At 36.1% G+C, this 21,745-nt stretch overlaps 1 protein-coding gene across 2 annotated transcripts in view; it reads left to right on the top strand.

The window, feature by feature from the left end:
- Positions 1-21,745, top strand: part of ATP9B (ATPase phospholipid transporting 9B (putative)) — a 140,180-nt gene that overhangs the window by 116,402 nt on the left and 2,033 nt on the right. The window contains exons 16-29 of one of the 2 annotated variants that reach the window (XM_026034874.1): positions 2,914-3,075; positions 4,556-4,648; positions 7,504-7,587; positions 8,164-8,334; positions 9,639-9,737; positions 11,933-12,022; positions 12,476-12,620; positions 12,980-13,044; positions 13,490-13,645; positions 13,773-13,837; positions 15,017-15,125; positions 18,174-18,231; positions 18,929-19,132; positions 21,300-21,332. In XM_026034874.1, coding sequence (XP_025890659.1) covers positions 2,914-3,075; positions 4,556-4,648; positions 7,504-7,587; positions 8,164-8,334; positions 9,639-9,737; positions 11,933-12,022; positions 12,476-12,620; positions 12,980-13,044; positions 13,490-13,645; positions 13,773-13,837; positions 15,017-15,125; positions 18,174-18,231; positions 18,929-19,132; positions 21,300-21,332 — 1,534 coding nt within the window. The remainder of the gene's footprint in view (positions 1-2,913; positions 3,076-4,555; positions 4,649-7,503; positions 7,588-8,163; positions 8,335-9,638; positions 9,738-11,932; positions 12,023-12,475; positions 12,621-12,979; positions 13,045-13,489; positions 13,646-13,772; positions 13,838-15,016; positions 15,126-18,173; positions 18,232-18,928; positions 19,133-21,299; positions 21,333-21,745) is intronic. The other variant, XM_026034875.1, reaches the window with a different exon arrangement.

Here is a 21,745-nt window from a genome sequence, read left to right as displayed (position 1 = left end):
TAATTTTTTTTTTCATCCCTAATCTTTCCGTTTTCCCCACAGATAACTTTATATATGCCACAYAGCTTTTAATTTTGGGGGTCATTTTTTACCTACACTGTCATAGCATGGCTCTGCAATAGCTGTCTGCACAGCTGAAAGGACTCCAAGCAGAAATTGTTCTTTTTATTAAGTTGATTTTTGTTTTTTATTTTTTATTAAAGGTGACTTCCAAAAAAAAAAAAAAATACTGCACTTGAAAATTGACATTTAATTCATTATTTGCTCTTATTGAAGATGTTGAGCAGTTGCACGTTTATGCCGGGAAGCAGCAAGGCCAGGGGTGGCCYGCAGGGATGAGGAGCCAGGGGCTGAGCCTACGGCACGGCTGGCGGAGGCAGCAGCCTGCCTGGCGAGGGCTGCAGTCTCGCACTATCCAAGCAGGACACGCAGAACGACTTTAGAGATGGGCACCAGGGAAAGCCAAGAGCCTCGACTGCCGCTGAGGTCTGTGGTGATGAGGGTAGGTGGGAAGCTGAGCCGGAAAGCTGAGTCAGGATCAGGTCTAGATACAGTAGCCCATGGCAGCCACAGTCTGGTGATCACAAGGCCGGTCCCCAGGAGAGAAACCAGTCCAAGGGCAGCTTAGCGGCCGGGTCCAGCCCTCATGGCCCAGCTTGGCAGGGTGCRTGGCTGGGGGTGGGCATGGCTGCCACATGGCTCTGGAGAGATCAGGGAAGGGTGCACAGAGACTCCTTGGAGGCTTCTTCTACCAATTTTTTTTTTCCATAACAGCTCTTACCAGTGATCAGGGTTGCCTGATGTCAGCCCACTAGATTGCAAGGCAGTTTTGTTGTAAGGTTGCAGAAAATCATTGAAGAGAGTGGGGATACACTTTTTTTCTGAACGCTTTTCCTGAGCATGGTGCAGCCACCCAGCATATATGTACATATTTGTTCAGTTTTCTAATTTATTTTTTCATGCCATCAGCAAACTACAAATTTTAAATGTGTGGCACTCTTAAAAAGTTCAGAGATTGAGTGCTAATGCTTGGCTAAGTTATTCCAAGTGCTGTGAAGGTCTAGCTGCTCTGATGCATCCTGAGTGACAGGAGCCAAAGTTAACTTAATGTGTTGCTCTCAAATTTGCTCACTTGCCTTTTAGGCATCCATTTGACTCTTGAGCCTTATTGACTACTTCTGCTATGGTATTTGCCCTGATCAATTTGAAAGAGAAAAAATTGTACGCCAGGTATAAGATTCTAAAATGACTCTGCTACAAAATGCTAATTCAAATGGTTGGTGAAGCCAAGCATAAACGAAATAATAAACAGATGTGAGTCACCAAATATAGAACACTTAAGTCCTAGCTTGCAAAAGGACACAAATGAGATGATAGGGTATTAGTAGAAAGATGCAATTTACAGGTCAGAATGTAATAGTAACCTTTCACTGTGAAAATTGAAAATTAACCTTGGGAGTATTGGATCACTTACAGCTTATACAGTACTTTTATTGAAGAAGAAAATGTTTAAAAAGACTTTTCCTGTGATTTGAGGGTTTAAAATTGGTGTGTTTCTTAAAGTGTGCTCCTTTGTGTCTCAGTTTTCATGTGTTGGTGCCTACACTGGCACAGTTACAGAAAATAAAAGGAGAACACAACTCCTGGCCTGAGTTTCTTAGGGGTTCACTGAGCTTTTTTAATTATCTTTTCACCACCTGTTTTAAACTTTTGTAAGAGACTATATGGTGGTTTACTCACTTTGGATCAAATCCTCAGCAGGTCTTAGTCATCGTGACTGTTGACCTTGCCTGAGGATTTTACTTGCATCTCTTTCCAGCTTGCTTGATTTTATTTTTTTTTCTCCCCTCTGCATCCTACCTTATAGTAACAGCAGAGGCAAGGTCCATAAAATGTGTTAGCTTTCATTATAATTGTCTTCTTATTCATGTGAAAATCTGCTATCTGGCAGTGCTTGGCATTTGAAAGAATAAAAACACGATAGAGGAGGAAACATTATTTTGTCAGAAATCACCCATCCGGATGTGGAATATGGCTCTTATATTAACTAACAGTAAAGTGATTTTTCTAAAGTATTTTTTTCTGAAGGAGTAAATCGACTGGTGGCTTGATAACATTTTAAATGGGTACTACATTACTTAAAGAATAACTTGAAAGAAAAAAGAAACTGTCATGCACCTCASAGAAGCAAATTTTAAAAAGAAAATTAATGTATGCACTTAAGATGCCATGTAATAGTAATTGATAGCAACTATTATGTAATGCAGCTTTTCTAGGTTTGTAAAAGAGACATTAACAAGCATGTTTGTGGGACACAGAATTGTAAAAGTTAGATTTCCATGTCATTTGATATGGCAAGAATGCAGCTATTGTATATTTGACTCAAAGTAATAAAAAGATGCAAGTGAAGGAAATGCCCTTAAAAGAAACCCTATAAGATCCTTTATSTCTTTGCATATTACAGATTCTAAACTTGTTTATTATGCTAGATCTAAATAAATGTTTTATGGCAATGATGCAAAGATCTTTTCCTTAGTGGCACAGAAATTGTAGTACTATTTTTGCAGAACTTCTGTTGGTTGTCCTTTTAAGTATATATGTATTTTTTTTGTACAAAAACTGTAATTTCTAAACAATTTATTCTGAACAGCGTATTCTGAATACCTCATTGACAGGAATAAATAAATTTTCGTATTCTTCATAAGAATCTCTGTAAGCTTTCTATAGAAAAATATTCATGTGAAATATTAAAGTTTTATATTCAGACAGTTGCTACTCATGGGGGCTTTTTCTTCATCTTTGGAAGAGTTTTGCCTTTTGACCCAGCATCAATTTTTGGACCTCAGCCTAATTTACCTAAGGCTGTGATTTGATCTTTYTGCATTTACACGTGTCTTTTCTTTCTTGATTTAGGTAGCTCTGGTACAATGGACAGAGAGCGTTGGTCTTACGCTGGTTACCAGAGATTTGACCTCAATGCAACTGAAGACCCCTGGTGGACACATCCTGACATACTATATTCTGCAAATTTTCCCCTTCACTTCTGAGAGCAAGCGCATGGGAATCATAGTTAGGGTAATTTTGTTTGTTTGTTTCTGAAAATGAAGTTGTTAGTGCATGTTTTGTCAAACCAAATCTGAAGCTTGGCAGTTCTGAGAGATTTTCAGATGGAAAGGACTCATTTGACATAAATACATATAAAGTATTAGACAAGCTATGGTAGAAAATTCAATGATGTTGCGGAGAGCTCTGTAAAGAACAAATAGCTCATCCCTTTGGAATATGCCAGTTTCAGTACTTTGTGCTCAGGCCCTGATGCTGCAACTTGCCTTTAAACATTCATTTCTGATTTCCCACRTGTTACTGTCATACATGAATACAAGTTCTGATACTTGGGAGCGTAAAGTATACAATATTTGGTTTATAAAGTGTTAAGCTAGTGGCTGAAACTTATTGTAATAGTAGTTCACATCCTGCTGTGGCATTTCCAGACCCAGGACAGATCCCTGCACTGGTGTGCAGTGGGGCACCAGTGGGGCACCAGTGCAGCACAGCCCCACAGGGTATGAGATTGCCAGAGATGCATTGAGGTATCTGTCAGATGCTGGCTGAGAGCGCAATATTGACTATTAAAATCTCAAGTACAAGGAAGTCACCACACTGTGCTAGAAAGAAGGAATTTTTAAACCTGTGTGAACGATTAAGCCATGCATGCTGCATACTTTTCCCTTCTTCCTACCTAAAATCAGACACTGTAGCCAAGCAGCTTCAGTCAGCAGCTAGATCAGGTAGATCATTGCCCAGACACAGGTAAGTAGGTGCCAAGCTCATCCCATCCTGTTTTGGCCAGCGCAAGGCATCTCTCTGGGATATCTCAGGCAGAGCTTGTGCCTGCTCAGGCCTGAAGAGAGATCCTGACATGTCTGTGTTTCATTAGGTGCAGCTGGCACAAATGACAAGTTTGGCAGTGTGGTAAAGACCTTTTCAGATTTGCTAAGGGGCTTGCAGATTAATCCAATCTTTCTGCARTAGACCATACATCAGAAGTTGCTCATTCACAAAAGACTTAACCTGCCCATGAACTCTCTGCATATGCAATAAATATTTCATTAAAATCTGTCACATGTTGCACTGCTCAGTTGTTTCTTAATTTCTAGTTACCTAAATATTTCAGAAATACAAAGTGAGCTTTCTCATTAAGTGTATTCCAATCCTCCAAAAAAACACATTTCAGTCTTTTATATTGGCATAACAGTGATATTTTAAAGTTTAGGAAGAACGGGCATTTTAGAGATGGTCATATCCAGGCATTCAAACTATCTTTAGTTAAAGCTAGTCCTCTTATGTCAGGAAGTGTGCAAAATAAGCATCTTAAATCAGAGATATCAGTGGTAATATTGACATCAAGAAATAAAGTTTATCTGTCTCTTTGCAAAGTACTTCATGTTTTTCCTAATAGGYAAGTTATTAGCTGCTAAAAAGAAAAGGTTGTTTGTAGCTAATAATTTTGATTATATAAAGATTTTTTTTTCCTGTCTGTTTTGTAAAATTTTAGGATGAATCTTCAGGCGAAATTACATTTTACATGAAAGGTGCAGATGTTGCAATGTCCACTATTGTACAATACAATGATTGGTTAGAAGAAGAGGTAAGAGACACAATCAGCATTTATTTTATTTGGAGAACAGCTGAATATTTCATTTGTGTTTCAAAAAAGAAGTTCATAAGAGAAATCTGCAATGAACATAAGGAGTGTTTTGTTTATTTGTTTTTAAACAAATGTTGATGGAATACATTGAAAGAGGGAAGATCATGAGCCAATGAAATCAGGAATTTTAAAGTTCAGTTGTATATATATTGATTGAGTTTTAATGAATTAGAACTGTTTCCAGTGCTTGTATTACGCACAAAAGGTAAAACTAGCAGGCATAGCAGAATATTTAAACAAATTTTTTTTTCATTGACTGACCTTTCACATAAAACTTAAGTACTTTTGAGAAGTATTCTATTATAAACCTGTTTGTTACTAATTGCTCTATTATCCTGCTCTMTCCTGAATGATTACTATCAATTATGAAGTTCCATAAGGAATGTAGCCACATTGAAATAACTTTCTTCCATATCTTTTAAATTTAATGTAAAATAGCTAGCAAACACATTTCAAAGCTGGTTATTTTTTCCTCTTTGGCTGTAGTGGATAGTAGTAATCATCTTTCTTTGACCCTACATGCAGACAATATGTTAATACAATGATTACACCATGTATGTTCATAATGGTATTGGCAATATGAATCAATACCTGCTGCRGGGCAGTTTGATTTATTCAGGGACATGAATAAATTAAACTCCCTCAAGACCTAGCAAAATGTCATAAAAATTACTTTTGGCGATAAYGATACACAATTAATTGTAAAATACTTGTTTAATTTATTTAGCTTTATGAGGTCAAATCAATAAGTGTTTTGCACTAGACAGCTTTCTTTTCATTACAACAGACGTTATCATGCTATTTAAGACTATTCTTARTGTTTAAGACCTTTTTCTAATGCCAGGTGTATTTTCTATCACCAGCAGAGTTTGGCTCTGTTGCATTAGAATTATTTTTAAGGGAGTAGGTATTAAAATTTCACCCTAAAAGAATTTTTCTACAAGTTGACTGGCTTACCAATAGCATACCACTTTATCTAGGGGGAGCTGAAGTGTAATTATTCTTCATTCTCTTTGTAGCTACTCCTAATATATGAGCAGATTTGTATGTCTTAGAGAGATTTTGCCACATCTTGTCATAGGATGTTTTTTATTACTGACAATATATTATATAGTGCTTTGTTCTGCATAACTGATCTTTACAGTTGTCTACAAGTAAGTAACATATTCAGCCCTTCACAGTGTACCTTAAGGGTAGGTGACAGGCTGACAACTAATGGTTGTGCCAATGATAATTCAAACGCATCTCACTTGGAGCATATCTGTCTCCACTATAACTAATGCAAATGTCTGTGGAAAGAATTAAGAGAATAGGGAAGGCTGGTGGTCAACTGTAAGGAGAAGTGGGGAGAACATAAATCTTTTCAGGAAGGAGGTAATGAGATGTCAATGAAAATGTAATCTGAAATGTAATTTTACTTTTCTTTGAGTAAAGAATAAAGCTGCCCAYCTGTAGCTGCAAAAAGCAAAATCCCCTTCGGTTTCTGCTAGTTTTAACACTTGTTGCAGGGTTAGCTTGAGCAAAGAAATCTCGCTCTATTTTTACAGAGGGAATCACTATAATTCAGTGATTGGAGCAAAGTTTAAGGTAATGTGTTTCCAGCCAGAGGTCACAAAAGGTTAAAATTTCCCCCATCCCCTTTTCTAAGTCCACCTGAATGGAACAACCCAGCATCACTGCTTAGAGACAAAGGCAAAAGGCCAAGTCTTTGGAGCTGGTTTTGGTTTCTTTCTTGTAATTCCTATGCCTTGGATTAAAGAGAGATTCAGCTAAAATTTTAGAGGGGCTCCCCTTGCCTTTAAAGAGACCCTTGCATTATATAGTGCAAGCAGCTACTGTTACCATGTTTGAGAAGCTAGATACAGGTGGCCCTGTATTTAAGGGAATAAGCTTTAGCTTTTTTTCTCAGATATGTATTTCCATGACTTCAGGCAGACGGCTTTTAGCCATTACTCTCTAGAGTCATTGAATTAATAGTAGAGCATTTTTGTACTTACGGCACATTTGCCCATCTCTTACAGAGTTCCTCCAGAGTAGTTTGCGAAGAAGTTTTTTTTAAAAAAAAGCTTCCCTGAAATATTACGTGTTGCTGCATATCTGCTTTTGGATCTTCCTTTTTTTTTCTTCTTGCATCAATTTTTGTCAAGTTTTCTTGTTTAAGAAATTTTCAGAAATGGAGGCTGTATTGTCTCGAAGTTTCAGAGTTTAGCAGTTGCCAATTAAGCAGCTTTCTAGTTGTTAATTGATCTGTGTAGACTTGTAGGGTGCTAACTTCGAAACAGGTGTCTGTTGAAGTTGCTGCCCATCTTCTTACTGTTCAGTACATTATCGGTTATTGATATATTCTCGCTACCGTATCACATCCAGATTAATTCTGTGTTAATGAGAGTATCAAATGTTTTTCCTTATAGCTAATCCACAGAGCTCAAATCATTTATATTTTACCTTTATGAAGAACAAGGCGTGTTTTAAGGTGAACTAGGTATCAAATTACATTAAAAGGAATACATATAGCCACATAAAAAAACAATGTCAACATTTCTCAAAGTTGGATCAGTAAGGGAAAGTCTTTACAAATTAAAATGTTTTACAAATTAAAATGTTACAAAATAAAATGTTTTCTATCCATGTATTGGTTGGAAACCATTTTATATAGTGCTAAAAGTAATATAATAGATTGAAGAAACCAAAAATGTTATGTTACAGATATCCCCCAATAGCACTTTGTATTGTACAAATGTTTCATACTGACAGTTAAATATTCATATGATTATTCTATGTTTTGGTCTGTTTAGTGCGGTAATATGGCACGAGAAGGACTGCGTACTCTGGTTGTTGCCAAAAAATCACTGACTGAAGAACAGTACCAAGATTTTGAGGTATGAAAGGATTGAATACTAAATATTATCAGCACAGCTCTTCTCCATTATCATTTTAGATACTTTGAGGAGGACATATATTATTTTTTTTTCATTCTATTAAGATGGCAAAGAAGAAAATTCACATTTCAGTCATTGATAATTACAGTATACTGTCTCTTGCAGATTTTGTTTTTCATTAATAACTCTTCTGCARTCATACATATGGTACTGTTTAGCTTTATGATATGTTTGGATCATCTTTTCCCAGAAGACAGTCTAACATTAATACTGTGGGTTCAGTGTTGCCTAGAAATCTGCTGACTCTTAATAATGAGCACAGTTGCCATTGTGGTATCTACTTCTTAAGTGGTCTTCAGAAGCTCTATATTTTTGAGATAATTTGTCAAAAAAAAAAAGTACAACTTTTACAGTGTATAAAATTTACTCTTTAAAACATGTTCTTTCTTAAAAATATTTAAATACAAATACATAGCCTGATGAGTCTATATTATAACTAAAGGATAAAGTGAATGTGTACTTTCCTTTTAAGTCACAGCAATGTCTTTCTAAGTGCTTTTGTATTTGTGCAAACAGAGTCGATACAACCAAGCAAAGTTAAGTATCCACGACAGAACCCTGAAGGTTGCTGCTGTTGTAGAGAGTCTGGAGCGTGAAATGGAGCTGCTGTGTCTCACTGGAGTAGAAGATCAGCTACAAGCAGATGTTAGACCAACGCTAGAGATGTTAAGAAATGCTGGAATAAAGGTACTAATATTGCTAGCATCCAGCTTTTCGTTTATTACCTTTTCTCTTCAGATACATAATCTAGATTTATATACATCAGATTTGAACAAAGGAGAAGAACTATGAAAAGTTGTAAGTGTGTTCTGAGCATACACTAGTGGAAACAAATAGGCATTATTTGGGAAATTCCTATGTCCTGCACAGATTTCACTGCAGAAGCTCACCTCTGTAGGGAAACTGCCAGTAGAAGAATGTGTGTGACTTCTGTCATTTCTGCTGACAATGCACTACAGTAAGCTTCCCTATTTGAAATTTATGCTAAATGAGTTTGGCACAAAATGCATGTACCGCTTTTCAGATTTTGTACTTGGGGGAAGTGTAAGTGAAGATCAGAAGCATGAGTTATTTTAACTAGAGTTCAGAACTGCCCTTGAAGTTTCTTCAGGTCATTTTAAAGGTGCAGTGCCAAAGTTATGTATGAGAGGCTGTGCTGTGTTTGCAGTGCTCTAAGGCAGAGCCTGCTAGAGTGTTTGAGTAAAGATATGAGGAATATTTATTGACTCAGGGGAGTGGGTAAGATATAAATGCTCCTTGGTGTAAAGTGTGAAATTCTTTGTACAGAAAAAATATGTTGACATTGCATTGGTTAGACTGAATCATATACAATGTTTGTTTTGCTTGAAGAAGTTGTTCTGCTTTGAAGGTAGGAGAGGAAACCTTCTTGTAGATGAAAGAATAGCAGCCAGGCTTGTGATTTAATCATATTGCAGCTGTTAACTTCCCTTGTAATTAGTTGGTTAACAACCTGGGCAGTTTAGGTGGTTGTTCCTTGGGTGGTCTGTTCTGCTTGGTCTGGGGCTCCAAAGGAGGCTGGATCCAGCATCCTGTTTGCTGCCTTGGCTGCTCCTTTCTGACAGATTCTAGCTGGGATCACACAATTGCCTTGTGTCATTTTAGTGAGTTATCTCCTTAGTTATCTGTCTTGTCATTGACTGCATCCTCTGTTCTGGTCAAGATGGTGTCAGGCCATAGGGAAGGGCTTTTATGCCTTCTCTGTTCAGTGTGCAGTGGGCTTCCATAGAGTATCCCCTCATTTCTCATGGAAATTGAGGCACTGGCTCTTGTGAGAAGGGAAGTCAAAATAGTTTTCTTCTTTGTATGTTATTGCAGTAATAKCTATTCCTTAGGCTTTAATTAAAAATGTACACATCGGTATATTTTCGCTAGCATAGGACACGAGAAAAAGATGGGGAAAATATGTCATTTAAATATGGAGAACAGTCACATTAATGCTGAATAGAATTAACTTTTTTTTTTCTTTGCAGATATGGATGTTAACAGGGGATAAACTGGAGACAGCAACTTGCATTGCAAAAAGTTCTCACTTAGTGTCTAGGACTCAAGATATCCATATTTTCAGACCAGTAAGTACACTTCCAAATTTTTAACTTGGCTTATTAAAAGAGAGTCGGACCAACCCCAGTGCTGCTTTATTTGTTGGCCACTTGTTGCAAAAGTTGGTGTGTTATTGTAGTGGGTATCATAATTCAGTCCCTAGGATAGTAGTTGGATGATACCATTTTCAAGGTGTTGTGATTGTAAAGCATTGCTTCTGTGTGAGGGGGCTTGATTCCAGAGGTGTGGATATTCTCCAGAAATGTGCACTCGGGATCAGGTGACCCAGCTTCTAGCTGTGTAATACATTATACATTTATAAAATGGACAGAGAAATGCAGCTGCAAAGAAAGATGGATCAAGACCTATGTGAAAGTGCTGAGCCAGAATTCTCAAGGAATTTAAGGGGAATTTAAGGCTGTGTGATTGTTGTTTTCGCTTGCACTAGCATCTCCTTTTGTAGAACTGTGCAGAATTAGGCAGACTTCTGAAACAAACCGTGATGCCAACGTCCACTGGATAGACGTAGCTCAAATCAAAATCAGAAACTTAGATTTTTGTTTGTTAMAATTTTTCTAATAAACTATTTGTGTTCTATTAACAGTCTAAGATAATTGATGAAGAATTAAACTGAGTGTCTGTTTCTCTRCATTTTGGTTATAATTGCATAGCATCAACTCCATCAGGTTCAAACAAAAATAAAGATTTTTTTCCAGACGTTGATTGATGCTATGTGATCAGACATAATATGTCTGTGTTTGTTCTAAAGAACCACTTGCACCTACAGAAATAATTATTTGAATATAATTTACATGTAAATGTAGTTTCTTCTGAAGCATCAGAATGGCAAATTAGGCCCTGCAGACTACCATTTGCAATTAAATTATTAATGCTTCTGATAAAACTTCAGATCAATTTTTGTTGACCTTTCCATGTTGTAACACCACAAATTAAGTCTTCCTGAACAAAATCTATTTAGTTTGAATCAGACTTTTATTTTCATTACCTCAACTGGTAAGAAGAGATCAGCATAAAACTCGTTCTGTTAGTTTAGAATACATGTATTCTGAACTGTTAGTTTAGAATACATGAAGTTTTAAGTTAGTTAGATTTATGGAGAATTATTTCTGTGACTACATTAGTTGCAAAGAAATAGTTAATAGATTAATATAAGAAAACAACAGGCACTTTAATACTCCTGCTTTAAATATAAATTAGTAAATAAAATGATTGCTACTTTGATTTTCCAAAAAATATGCATTTTTGGATATGTTTCCTTTTATGTTTAAATTCTCAGCTTTATTATGCCATGAAATGATTTGATATGCTAATTTGGAGATACTTGAAGAAAAAAAAAAAAAGCTTCCTCTATTAGCTAGAAATTAGAATAAAGAGTGTTCAGTTAGTGTTCATTAATATGTGCCAAGTGCTGGCATATCTTAATCTATGTAACACAGAGAGATTGTAGTGGGCCAGTGCAATGGTCCTTGGTCACTAACAGTTGGCAGAGCAGAAGCTTTCTCTTTACATATTTATCTGTAGGAAGATGGGGAAAAAGAAGTAATTCAGGTATGCGTTTGGATTTTGCTTTTTACAGGTGCGTTTTAATACAACTAAACTTACTGTCAGTCCCTTCAAACCCAAATCCACTTGGTAACCTCTGAATCTTTTTGAATATCAGAGCTGGGCATCCCTGTACTTAGAGTAAATGCTTACTCGTGCCAAATCCAAAGGGGTTCCTGCCAGTGAGCGGTGCCTCTTGAATTCTCTGCATTGCTTTCTGAACAGATATGAATATTTTRTGTTATTTTAAGAGTACACCTTGATAGGTAATATTTTTTTTTATTTTCTCTGAACTTGGATGTTTTTTTTCCTCCATATCCGCTAAGATGGAATAACTCAGGTCAGCTTGAAATTAAGATATTTGTGTTGGAGGTTTTTGGTGGATTTTTTGTTGTTTTTCTTGTTTCTTTTTTAGCCCTAGTTCACTTTGAGGAACCAATTAAGCTGTCTACAAAGTTTTTATTCTTGTTGGACTTCTAATTTTTCCAGTCCTTGTAGACACATTCCATGAGCATTGGACATGCATTAGGATAAAGCACTAGCTGAATAATGAAGGCTTCTTGGGTTTGATTTAAAAAAAAAAACTGATTTGTTTAGGAAGGTTTTTAAGAAATATTTTAAAGGAGTAATGTGGGATTGTTTGCTTGTGTTTTTCCTGTAGGTTACCACTCGAGGAGAGGCTCACTTAGAACTGAATGCCTTTAGAAGGAAGCATGACTGTGCCTTGGTGATATCTGGGGACTCACTTGAGGTAAGAGGTTGTTTTCTGTCAGATTATATGCATCTGTGCCTTTACATCCAGAATTCAAATGTCGTCCAGTGTTTTTCCRTATTTTAAATTGTCCTTATGCTTACTGTCATTTTTCATTGAGGGCTAATGAGAGGATATATGTTCTAGACAGTGAAGTTCTACTGGTTCCCTTGTCTTCTGTGTAGTAACAGAGTAAAATTTTTATACAATATAATACAGTACTTTTTCCTTTGACCCCAAAAAATGTTGAGTAGCCAAAGGAAAGAGAGAGAAGAGAATGTCAATCTACAATAAAAAGACACAGTCAGGACATCAGGTGTGGTTGTCCTTCTCAGATGGATGTTGTGCAAAAAACACTTTATGAAAGAGAATTCTTTCACATTGCTTTTTGGATTATACTACATGCTGTGCTGTGTAATCTTAAAATTAAACTTAAAATGTATTTTTCCTTAGGTTTGTCTGAAGTACTACGAACATGAGTTTGTAGAGCTGGCGTGTCAGTGCCCCGCTGTCGTGTGCTGCCGATGTTCTCCCACCCAGAAAGCCCATATCGTGAAGCTGCTCCAGCACCACACGGGCAAGCGCACGTGTGCAATAGGTAACTGTCGCCCTCTTTTCATGGGCAGTAGCTAAAATCTATAATAAAATTAAGCAGTAGATGGCACCATTGAGAAGTAGTTGAAACAAGGCCAAAGATGTCTTTATTAACGGCTAGGTATTACGTAGCTGAATATTGCCACTGTTCTAAAGTGACAGAAAGTACCGTCACCTGAAAAAGGTGTGGGGATTTTTTTATTCCATAGAAAAAAAAAAAAAAAGCCTTGTTTGCTGAAGTCATTGGTCATAAACCATAGATTAACTGTAAGAATTTAAAAGTATAAAAGATATTGCTAAAATACTGTAAGGCCAGGAGAGTAAAACCTCTGAAGAGCTGAATATTGCAGTGACATTTTCCAGGTGATGGAGGAAATGATGTCAGCATGATCCAAGCAGCCGACTGTGGAATTGGAATTGAAGGCAAGGTAATGTTACCTGTTTTGTTGTCAAATGTGTGACATGCGATACTATAAGAATATGAGATTAGAAGGCTTTATTCTTAAACAGTAACTGATTCAATGTTTCTAATTAAAGCTTACTGTAAGATGATAGAAGAAACTTAATCTTTGAACTAATACCTTCTTTGCTCATATATTCTCTGCTTTACCTTTTTAAGTATAATATGCAAGAAAGGCAGGAAAGACAATAGTTATTTTCTGTGTGTATTTGCATTTACAGCATAGGCAGTTGAATATTAGGCATTGCATCCTAAAACACATACAAAAAACGCCCTTTGTGTCCTGTTTCAGGGATGATTTCTGAAGCAGGAGCAAATTTTACTTTTCAAATGGCTTAATATTTGAAATTTTGACATTTGAACTGTATGATCTACACTAACGTCATTTTTGGAATATTTTTSTTTTATTCCAGGAGGGAAAACAAGCTTCCCTAGCAGCTGACTTTTCTATCACACAATTTAAACACATAGGTAGGCTGCTGATGGTACATGGCCGAAACAGTTACAAGAGATCAGCAGCACTTGGTCAGTTTGTCATGCACCGAGGCCTTATTATTTCAACTATGCAGGTATTTAGAGCTCTGTTTTCAGAATTCTTAGAAATACCATGGCTCTCTTTTAAGTGTTATGAAATCTTAATCAATCTGTTTTGTTACTTTTTAAGTAGAATTTATTTGTTTAATTGTTTGCTTTTAGGCTGTATTTTCGTCAGTCTTCTATTTTGCATCTGTTCCCTTGTACCAAGGATTCCTAATGGTAGGGTAAGTCAAAATCAGCAGCTATGATATCCGGTAATGGTTATATAAGAGACTTTCTTTAATGCCTTGTAGTTGGTTTCAGCCATATTTGTCATACATTTATCATTGACAATACTAATAAATTTGGAATGGGTTTAGAAAGAAAAGATCAGACTCAGGCTGGTTGTGTGCTGCCTGTGGGAAAATATCATTTTAAGTTGGTTGCAGAGAGGGATCTGCTTAGCTTCACTAGAAGGTATCATGTAGCCTCTGAGACATATGGAGTGAAAACAATGGAGGAAATCTCATAAATGATTTTCAGCTGTTACCCGATTGCTGTACAGCCCTCAGTGAGAATCCCGTGTTCTTCTGACCATTTAAAAATGGAGCTGAAGCTACTGGCTGTGAAATTTCCTCAGAAAGGGCTTTGCAGCAAGTCTGCTACATATGTTTCCATTTTGCTGAATGTATATGCAGAATTAGAAGCATGCTGGTCTTGTTGCAAAAGCTGCTTTAGCTAGAGTTCCCTCACATCATGCAGCTGAGGTATACTCCTGTATTGATGTCTAGCTCTATTCTCTTCTTTCTGTCCTGGCAGCTTTTCTTTATACTTCTTGTTTTACTTTATTTTAACAATAGCAACTTCAATCATAGCAAAATTAAAATCTGATTACAAGTGGCACTGCRGAGACAAAGAGTAAATTCTTGTGAACACTCATGCAAGCCCCAGGAARGCTCATGCTGTGTGGCCTGCAAATGCACTGGTGTCATGTGCATGCTAAAATTCAGAGCCACTTGTGGAGCTGCGAAGAGCTTTTCCCATCCACTTACACGGTGATGTCAGGAACTTGTTTTGTCTTTGGTTTCTTGGCATCATTTGTGTATGAATTTAAATGTGAGGTCTTAGAAGTGGCTGTAAAAATGATTAGCAAATATGGTAACAGACAATAAGACTGGCTGATATATGCAGAAGTAAGTGCATTTATTATTGTCGACGTGTAGAAGCTCTGTAACTTCTCACAGTTGGCAGCTCACAGAAGCCCAAGAGCTGGTTGCATTTTCAAAGCTGTAGTGCTAAACTGCCTCAGTACTGGGTAGCAAGAACAGTTTAACTCCATTATCAAAGAAATAAGGGAACTTGATAGATCAGTTCGATATTTTTCTACGACGCAACTTTAATTTGTGCCCTTTCCCTTCACTTAGATATGCAACCATATATACTATGTTTCCAGTCTTCTCTCTAGTATTGGATCAGGATGTGAAACCAGAAATGGCATTGCTGTATCCAGAACTTTATAAGGATCTCACAAAGGTATGAATGTCCTCAGTGCTCAGATATGAACACATGTTAAATCTCCAGTGTACAAAGATGTTATAACTGTAAATTCTTATAATCATTTTCTTAAGGTGTTCCAGGCAAGACAGATGMATAACTAATGCATTGCAGACTCCTGTGTCATAAAAATAATCCACAGGACCAAATGTTTTGCTGAGCTCTATTAATACAGCTGTTGATAAGTCAACAATGGCTGGACTGAAATAATTCAAACTTGAAAGTATATTGACAAAAAAGCTGCTCAGGTTCTCTGATGTGGAGTTTTTTTAAGCTTCCTCTTTCACAGCTCCTTTTCCATTTTACTTGGTAGATTATTTTGTAGGTTTATATTTTTCTATCCCTCAGAAATCACTACTGACATCTCTAAAAGTAGGCTGACTTTGTAAAAATATATTTATATACAATAAATAGAGGCCATTGGTAACTGAAATGTCTTAACTGAATTGTTCATAGTTACCACTTTGTTTGCACACATATGCAAACAATAGAAATATATTACCTCTTTGTCCCATAAAAGTGAATCAAATCTCAAGATTTTTTTTTCATAAGCTGTTTTAAAAATATTTCTGCTTCTTTTAAAACTGTGGTTCCAGAACAATTAAAATGCAAGGCAAAACAAAAGTCTTTCTAGACCTTTTAGATTCTTTGAACATGTTTAAAAACTCAGAAGCACAGAGCRACCAGATTTTATGGAGTGTTGTCATTTCAATTTGGCTTAATTAGCTGTTACTTGATGAGATTTTTATTCTCTTTTGGGAGGATCTTGATTCTCTTTCTTCACTTTGTACTTTTAAATGTTTCCTTGTGTCTATGGGACTTAAGCCTATGACTGATTTAAAGAAACCTTSGTTTCACAATTGATGAAAGTAGTGCCTTGTCTGTGAAAACCTACTGATGGGACCTAAAAGCATGATAYAGAGCCCTGGCACAGGCTGCCCAGGGAGGTTGTGGAGTCTCCTGCTCTGGAGGTCTTCMAAACCCGCCTGGATGCYGCCCTGKGCCMCRTGCTCTGGGTGTSCCTGCTKGAGCAGGGGGTTGGACTAGATGATCTCTAGAGGTCCCTTCCAACYTTGAATATTCTGTGATATTTGCACAGCTAGAAGTTAACCTGTGCTCTGAAAGTGCCAGAGAACATAGACCGAGCTTTTTGTTTAGGCTTAAATGATAGTTCTTGGAGACACTGAATCATTTAAATTTCTTGGCTTAGGTTGTACCTAATTGTATGAATTTTAGATAAGTCGAATTCAATCCTCTCGGAAGAAAAACATGGGAATATGGAGAAACTGGGAAGTGCTGTTCAGTGTTTTGTTCTGTGTCAAGAGATGGTTGTGGAATGATTATGGATGAGTAGTAGAAAAAGTTATTCTTGTGTTTTACACAAGCTTCATTTTACTTCACTATTACAATATAATCTTATTTTGGATGGTTATTATAAGAACTTACGAATATTCAACATTAGTCATGACACGATGAGGCATATTTTCAGCACATCCCTTTTCAAATTAAGGAGTCCAAATGCAATCTCTACCAGTACTTTTCAGGTAGTGTTACTCAAGCACATGTTGACATGCACAGGAATGGCATTCTTAGGGCCTCTTTTCTTTTCTGGCCTATGCTTGTGCTGAAAAAGTTCTTTGGAGTTTAAAGGGGAAAAAAAAAAAAAGGTAAATTGCCATAAGTCATTGAGAGACTCTCTGTTGCAGAAACAAGAGAAAATAAGCAAAATTCAGAAAAGTAGGTGTGGTCCCATGCCCTGGGGACACAGTGATTCAATATTGCTGTTTCTGTGTCTCCTAGGGAGTTGCAACTAGGGGAACAGGGATGAAAACCGAGAGGGAACTGCCAGCAAGAGAGCTCCCTCATTCTGCCTGAAAATGGTTCACTGCCTCTTGGCAGTATTTTCTACATGCTCCATAGTGAGATTACCCTTTGTAGTTCCATAAAGGGGAACCAAAACTCCAACTCATTCTTACTTCATAAATCTTGTTAATTTTAGGAGTTGTGGTCTAAGGTAGAATCAATGTCCAATATTCAAAGTAAAATAAGTAGATACTAGTAAAGAAGATTTAAAAAAAAAAATAGGAAAGTGTTTCTTTCTTCCTTGTACCTTTTTTTTTCTATTTAATGTGACCAGCATTCTAGACTACATTTAGAGTTATGAAAATGCCTTTAGCATCTCATCGGTAACCCTGTGGATCCAGTAAATGTTTTGGCTTAGAGTGAAGTAATGAGCAAGTTAGTTAATGACTTTCTATGGCTGCAATGTTTCTGAAGACATTTCTTTGCAAAGGTTTGATTCGCACCTCTTCCAGCGTGACCACTTCTGTGATAAAATATCTGCTTTCTTTGCTATATTTTCCTTTTAAATGTTTAGCTTTTTGTCTATGCTGCAGTTGTTCTTCAATATTTTCACAGGATATAAGGATCRTTTGCACATGTACAATAGTTATTGTTTGATGTATGCTTATGATTCAAACTTTGTCTTTACTGTCACAATAAGATGACACTGCATCAGGTAATAGCTGCATACAGAAGTCTTAAAGTAGTGGTCATGTTTATTCTGCAAATGCAGATAGTTTATCTGATATTCAGAATGACTAGTAAATTGAGTTTTACTTGAGGTTTAGGTCAGTAGATACAGAATGCTGCTTTTCTTSATGAATGCATTTGAATAAGGAGACATGAAAACATTTTAAATTAAAAGTAACTTCATTATAGTTATTCCACTGAAAAATATCTATAGCATGGCTAGCTTAAATGTAWTTTTTTTTTCTATTTGAGAACTTAACTGTCCTACTCTAGATGTTATTTCTATAAAAATTTGCAATGACGGATCATAAAGACAAGTAGAGTGTTTTGCCTGTATCACTTGAGAGAATGATTATATATACTTATATGTTTTTCTTTAGTTCCTAGCTATTTAAAAATATATGAATCAAGTATAGGAGGCTTGTTGGTCTACTTTTTCTGTTTTTTTTTCTTCTTTTTTTATTGCATTTAACTGTCCTCTCTCATTTCCCTTAGGGAAGATCTTTGTCGTTTAAGACCTTCCTCATCTGGGTTTTAATCAGTATTTACCAAGGTAGGAGAGATTCTTAATTTTGGGACTGGGGATTTTTTGTCTGCTATTAACAGTATTGTTTTTCAGCTGCAGTTTGAATTCCCAAGGCTTATAGCATTTCATCAACAGTTATATATATTGCCTTCTGTTTATCTCGTAAATCGATATTCCTGTTGTGTGCCAGGCCTATTCACAATGCAGCATAGATTGGTATTTTTATTGATGCATGTCGCTTAAAAAAAAAAAAGGACATGTTTTTAATTAAATGCTCATCCAGAAAAATTTTAATGAGTTCTTATCACATTGCATGAACTTACACAGTAGTTTTGTTTCATGGAATGACAGAAGAACTGTTGAAGAAATCTGAATTCTGAAATCAGTTAAAAGTAATTATACTTTCAACAATCTCTCATTTGTTTATAGTTCTAGACAAAAAGAGGTTAGTTAACAGTTCATCAGATATATTGTACTAAAAGGTGTTTRTTTCTCATAGTTTTCTTTACTGCTTGACTTTTATTGTTCTGTTTCACCCACGAAGTACAGTATGACTGCTGTTCTCCTGCGTAGTTCAGTGTGTCTTAAATTAAGACACTAGTTTACTTTTTTGCTTTTGTATTAAGCAATAAAATGTTCAGCATGTTGGTTATGGAAGACAGCACAGTAGAATTTCATAGTGCAGTACAAACATTGCATTTTTAACTTTTTGTGACCTTTCTAGGTGGTATTCTGATGTATGGAGCCCTGCTGCTTTTTGAATCTGAATTTGTACATGTTGTTGCCATTTCCTTCACTGCCCTAATCTTGACTGAGCTCTTGATGGTTGCACTGACCATACGAACATGGCACTGGTTAATGGTGGTGGCTGAATTCCTCAGTCTTGGCTGCTATGTGGCCTCTCTTGCATTTCTAAATGAATACTTTGGTGAGTAATAGCAAAAGCATTTTGGCAAAGAACTGTGCTTTATGACTTACTGACTTCATCTTTTTCTCCTTTGGCATTATGAGTGTTACACTTTATGAAATACAGCTTTCTCCATAAGAAATATGGCTATGACTTGAAATTAGACGTACTCTGTTGGGTTAAAGTACTTGCTTGTCCTGTTTTCTCAGGATTTGACTTTTTTTTTTTCTGATAATGTGATTTATTTAGGTGAAATAGTTTATTCAAGCCATACAGGCTTTCCTACCTCCTCCTCTGATCCTCCAGCAGCAATCCAAACTGCTCATCTTAACCTGCTCTTGTGTTTTGCACTACTGAAAGGGATATGATTTAATGAAAGTTAATCTTCAAGGTTCTTCAGGATCTTTCAGAAAACTGCTGGATTTTGTTTGCTCCAAGAAACCACACCAAGTGGATCTTGTTAGGTCTAACCCAAAAGTTTAAAAGAGCTTATGTATTGCCTAGGCAGAAGGCTCCTAGGATATCATTTTTTAAGAAACATTGATTTCATAATTATATGAAGCTTATATTAAATTTTGTGGGTTTTTTTGAAATTGTACTTATGTCATACTCTGTCTTGTGGTTCTAATTTTTCATAATGAACTCTATTCTAAGTTAACAAGAAAAAAGGAAGGAGCAAATTTTAACTGCAAGTCTAAACAGTCAAGGATCTGAGTGTCAAAATAAACTGGCCAGCTGCATTAAGACTTTTTTTATTAATCAAATTGTCTTCTAGTGAAAGTAGGTATCCCAGCCATAGATTTTTACAGATGTAACTTACAGAAACATATAGAAAAAATGGATTTTGCCTCACAAGAAATAGAATCTGACTTTCCTCCAGTTCGTTCTCCAGAAACTGATGATCAAACTGCTCTTCTTAAATTATCACTTCTCATAGTAGAATTAAATGTTGCATGCTGGTTTCTAGGACTGTGAGTTCTGCTTTCACTTACTCATGTCCCATTCAGCTCAATGCAAGGCTTTTACAAGGCAAATGCACACATACATATATATATATGTATGTATGTATTATTTATAAACATTGCACGCTTCAATGTCCAGCTCAGATGTTCTGTTAATTCCCAGATTTTAGGAGCGTCTAATTCTAGTGAAGGGAAAATGACTAAGTAAATAGTTGCCTGGCTTCTTGCAGCTTGGGCATTTGACTTCTGTATTTTTCATCTTAACTGAAGAGCATTAAAAAGGCTACGCTCACCTGCGCTGTTGAAAAGACATATTGTACTGTGGCTCATTCACTAGCTGATCTGAGAAAATATGTTTGTTAGGCTCGTTTCTCATTAATGCTTTACTCTTAATTAATCTGTCAAATTATAACTTTGTATGTGTGGAGAACCTCTTTTGTATATGCAAAGTAGGATAAACCTAAATGATGAACCTCTGCGATTCAGGGTCCAGAACAATTTCCTTGTGTCAGGGAAATTAGTCCAGTCCAATAGTGTCTTGGTTTTACATGCAAATAAACTATTTCTCTGTAATTTCACTTCTCGTGAACAACGTCATCAACTCTCAAAAGAAGTGATACCCTGAGTATGACAACTCAGAGTAAGAAGATGAATGCTTCATACTACCCTGCAGGTCTGACTCATGGAAATAAATCAGTTTTTAGGGTTTCATTTGAGTTAATTGCGTAGAACAGCCTGATTAGACACATTCCTGAGACATGTAGCATAGGCTTTTAGTGTGTCAAAGCAGGCTGAGGCAAAAACTGTATACCAAATTTAAATGCTGAAATGTAATATACAAAGTATGTATTAATGAGTAGAATTGGAGCAGTAAAGCATTTCTTTCTGAAGTGAATTTTCATTGATGTCTAAAACTTTGAGTTTTAATGAGGCTACTTATACAGTGACTTATATTATGAAGTCAAATCAAGTGACGTAAGAAAACTGACTAATGTTTTTAAAACATGATTACATATAGCATCTTTTTTCAAAACATTCTTTTACTTTATGACAATCTGAATTATTTTAAGTTGCATATATGGGAGGTGATAATATTTCAGTTAATGCTAACAACTTTCTCGATGCCTTTTTGTGTAGCTAATCTTTTACCTGATTTTTTTTCTTCATGTAACTTTCCTATTTTCTGTAAATCTGTCCCTTCATTTTCCTCCTTCTTTATGGAACAGGTATAGGCAGAGTGTCTTTTGGAGCTTTCTTAGGTAGGTGAAATTTAACTTTTCTTGAAGATCAAAATAAAATATTTGAAAATGTATTGAAAAGTAAATCAATACTTGCAATTGCAAATAACTGAAAAACAGAAAAAAAAATCCTTGGGTTATTTGGGGTCTGGGTTATTCTTAATTAACTTCAGTCTGACCATTGCAAATGTGGTCAGAAAATTTCAGGAGTTTTCAGTGTAACACATCACCATCCTCATTAATGTTTTTCAGAAAAAAATTGCTTTTCGCTGTGATACATGGCAACATAATTAAAATAAGTAATTATATTCTCATAATTTTGAGGTTATTTTTTTCTCAAAAGTTTTAAGAAACATTCAGTTATTGTGTCTGTTTCACAGAAAAATAAATCTGAGTATGGAATAAGTCATTTAATCTTGTAGCAGAGCTTCTTT

This window comes from Nothoprocta perdicaria, unplaced genomic scaffold, assembly GCF_003342845.1.
Source record: "Nothoprocta perdicaria isolate Ctin4 unplaced genomic scaffold, notPer1 scaffold_151, whole genome shotgun sequence".
Taxonomy (NCBI): Eukaryota; Metazoa; Chordata; class Aves; order Tinamiformes; family Tinamidae; genus Nothoprocta; species Nothoprocta perdicaria.
Note: the sequence above shows the minus strand (reverse complement) of the source record. Positions and strands in the feature narration are given on the sequence as shown.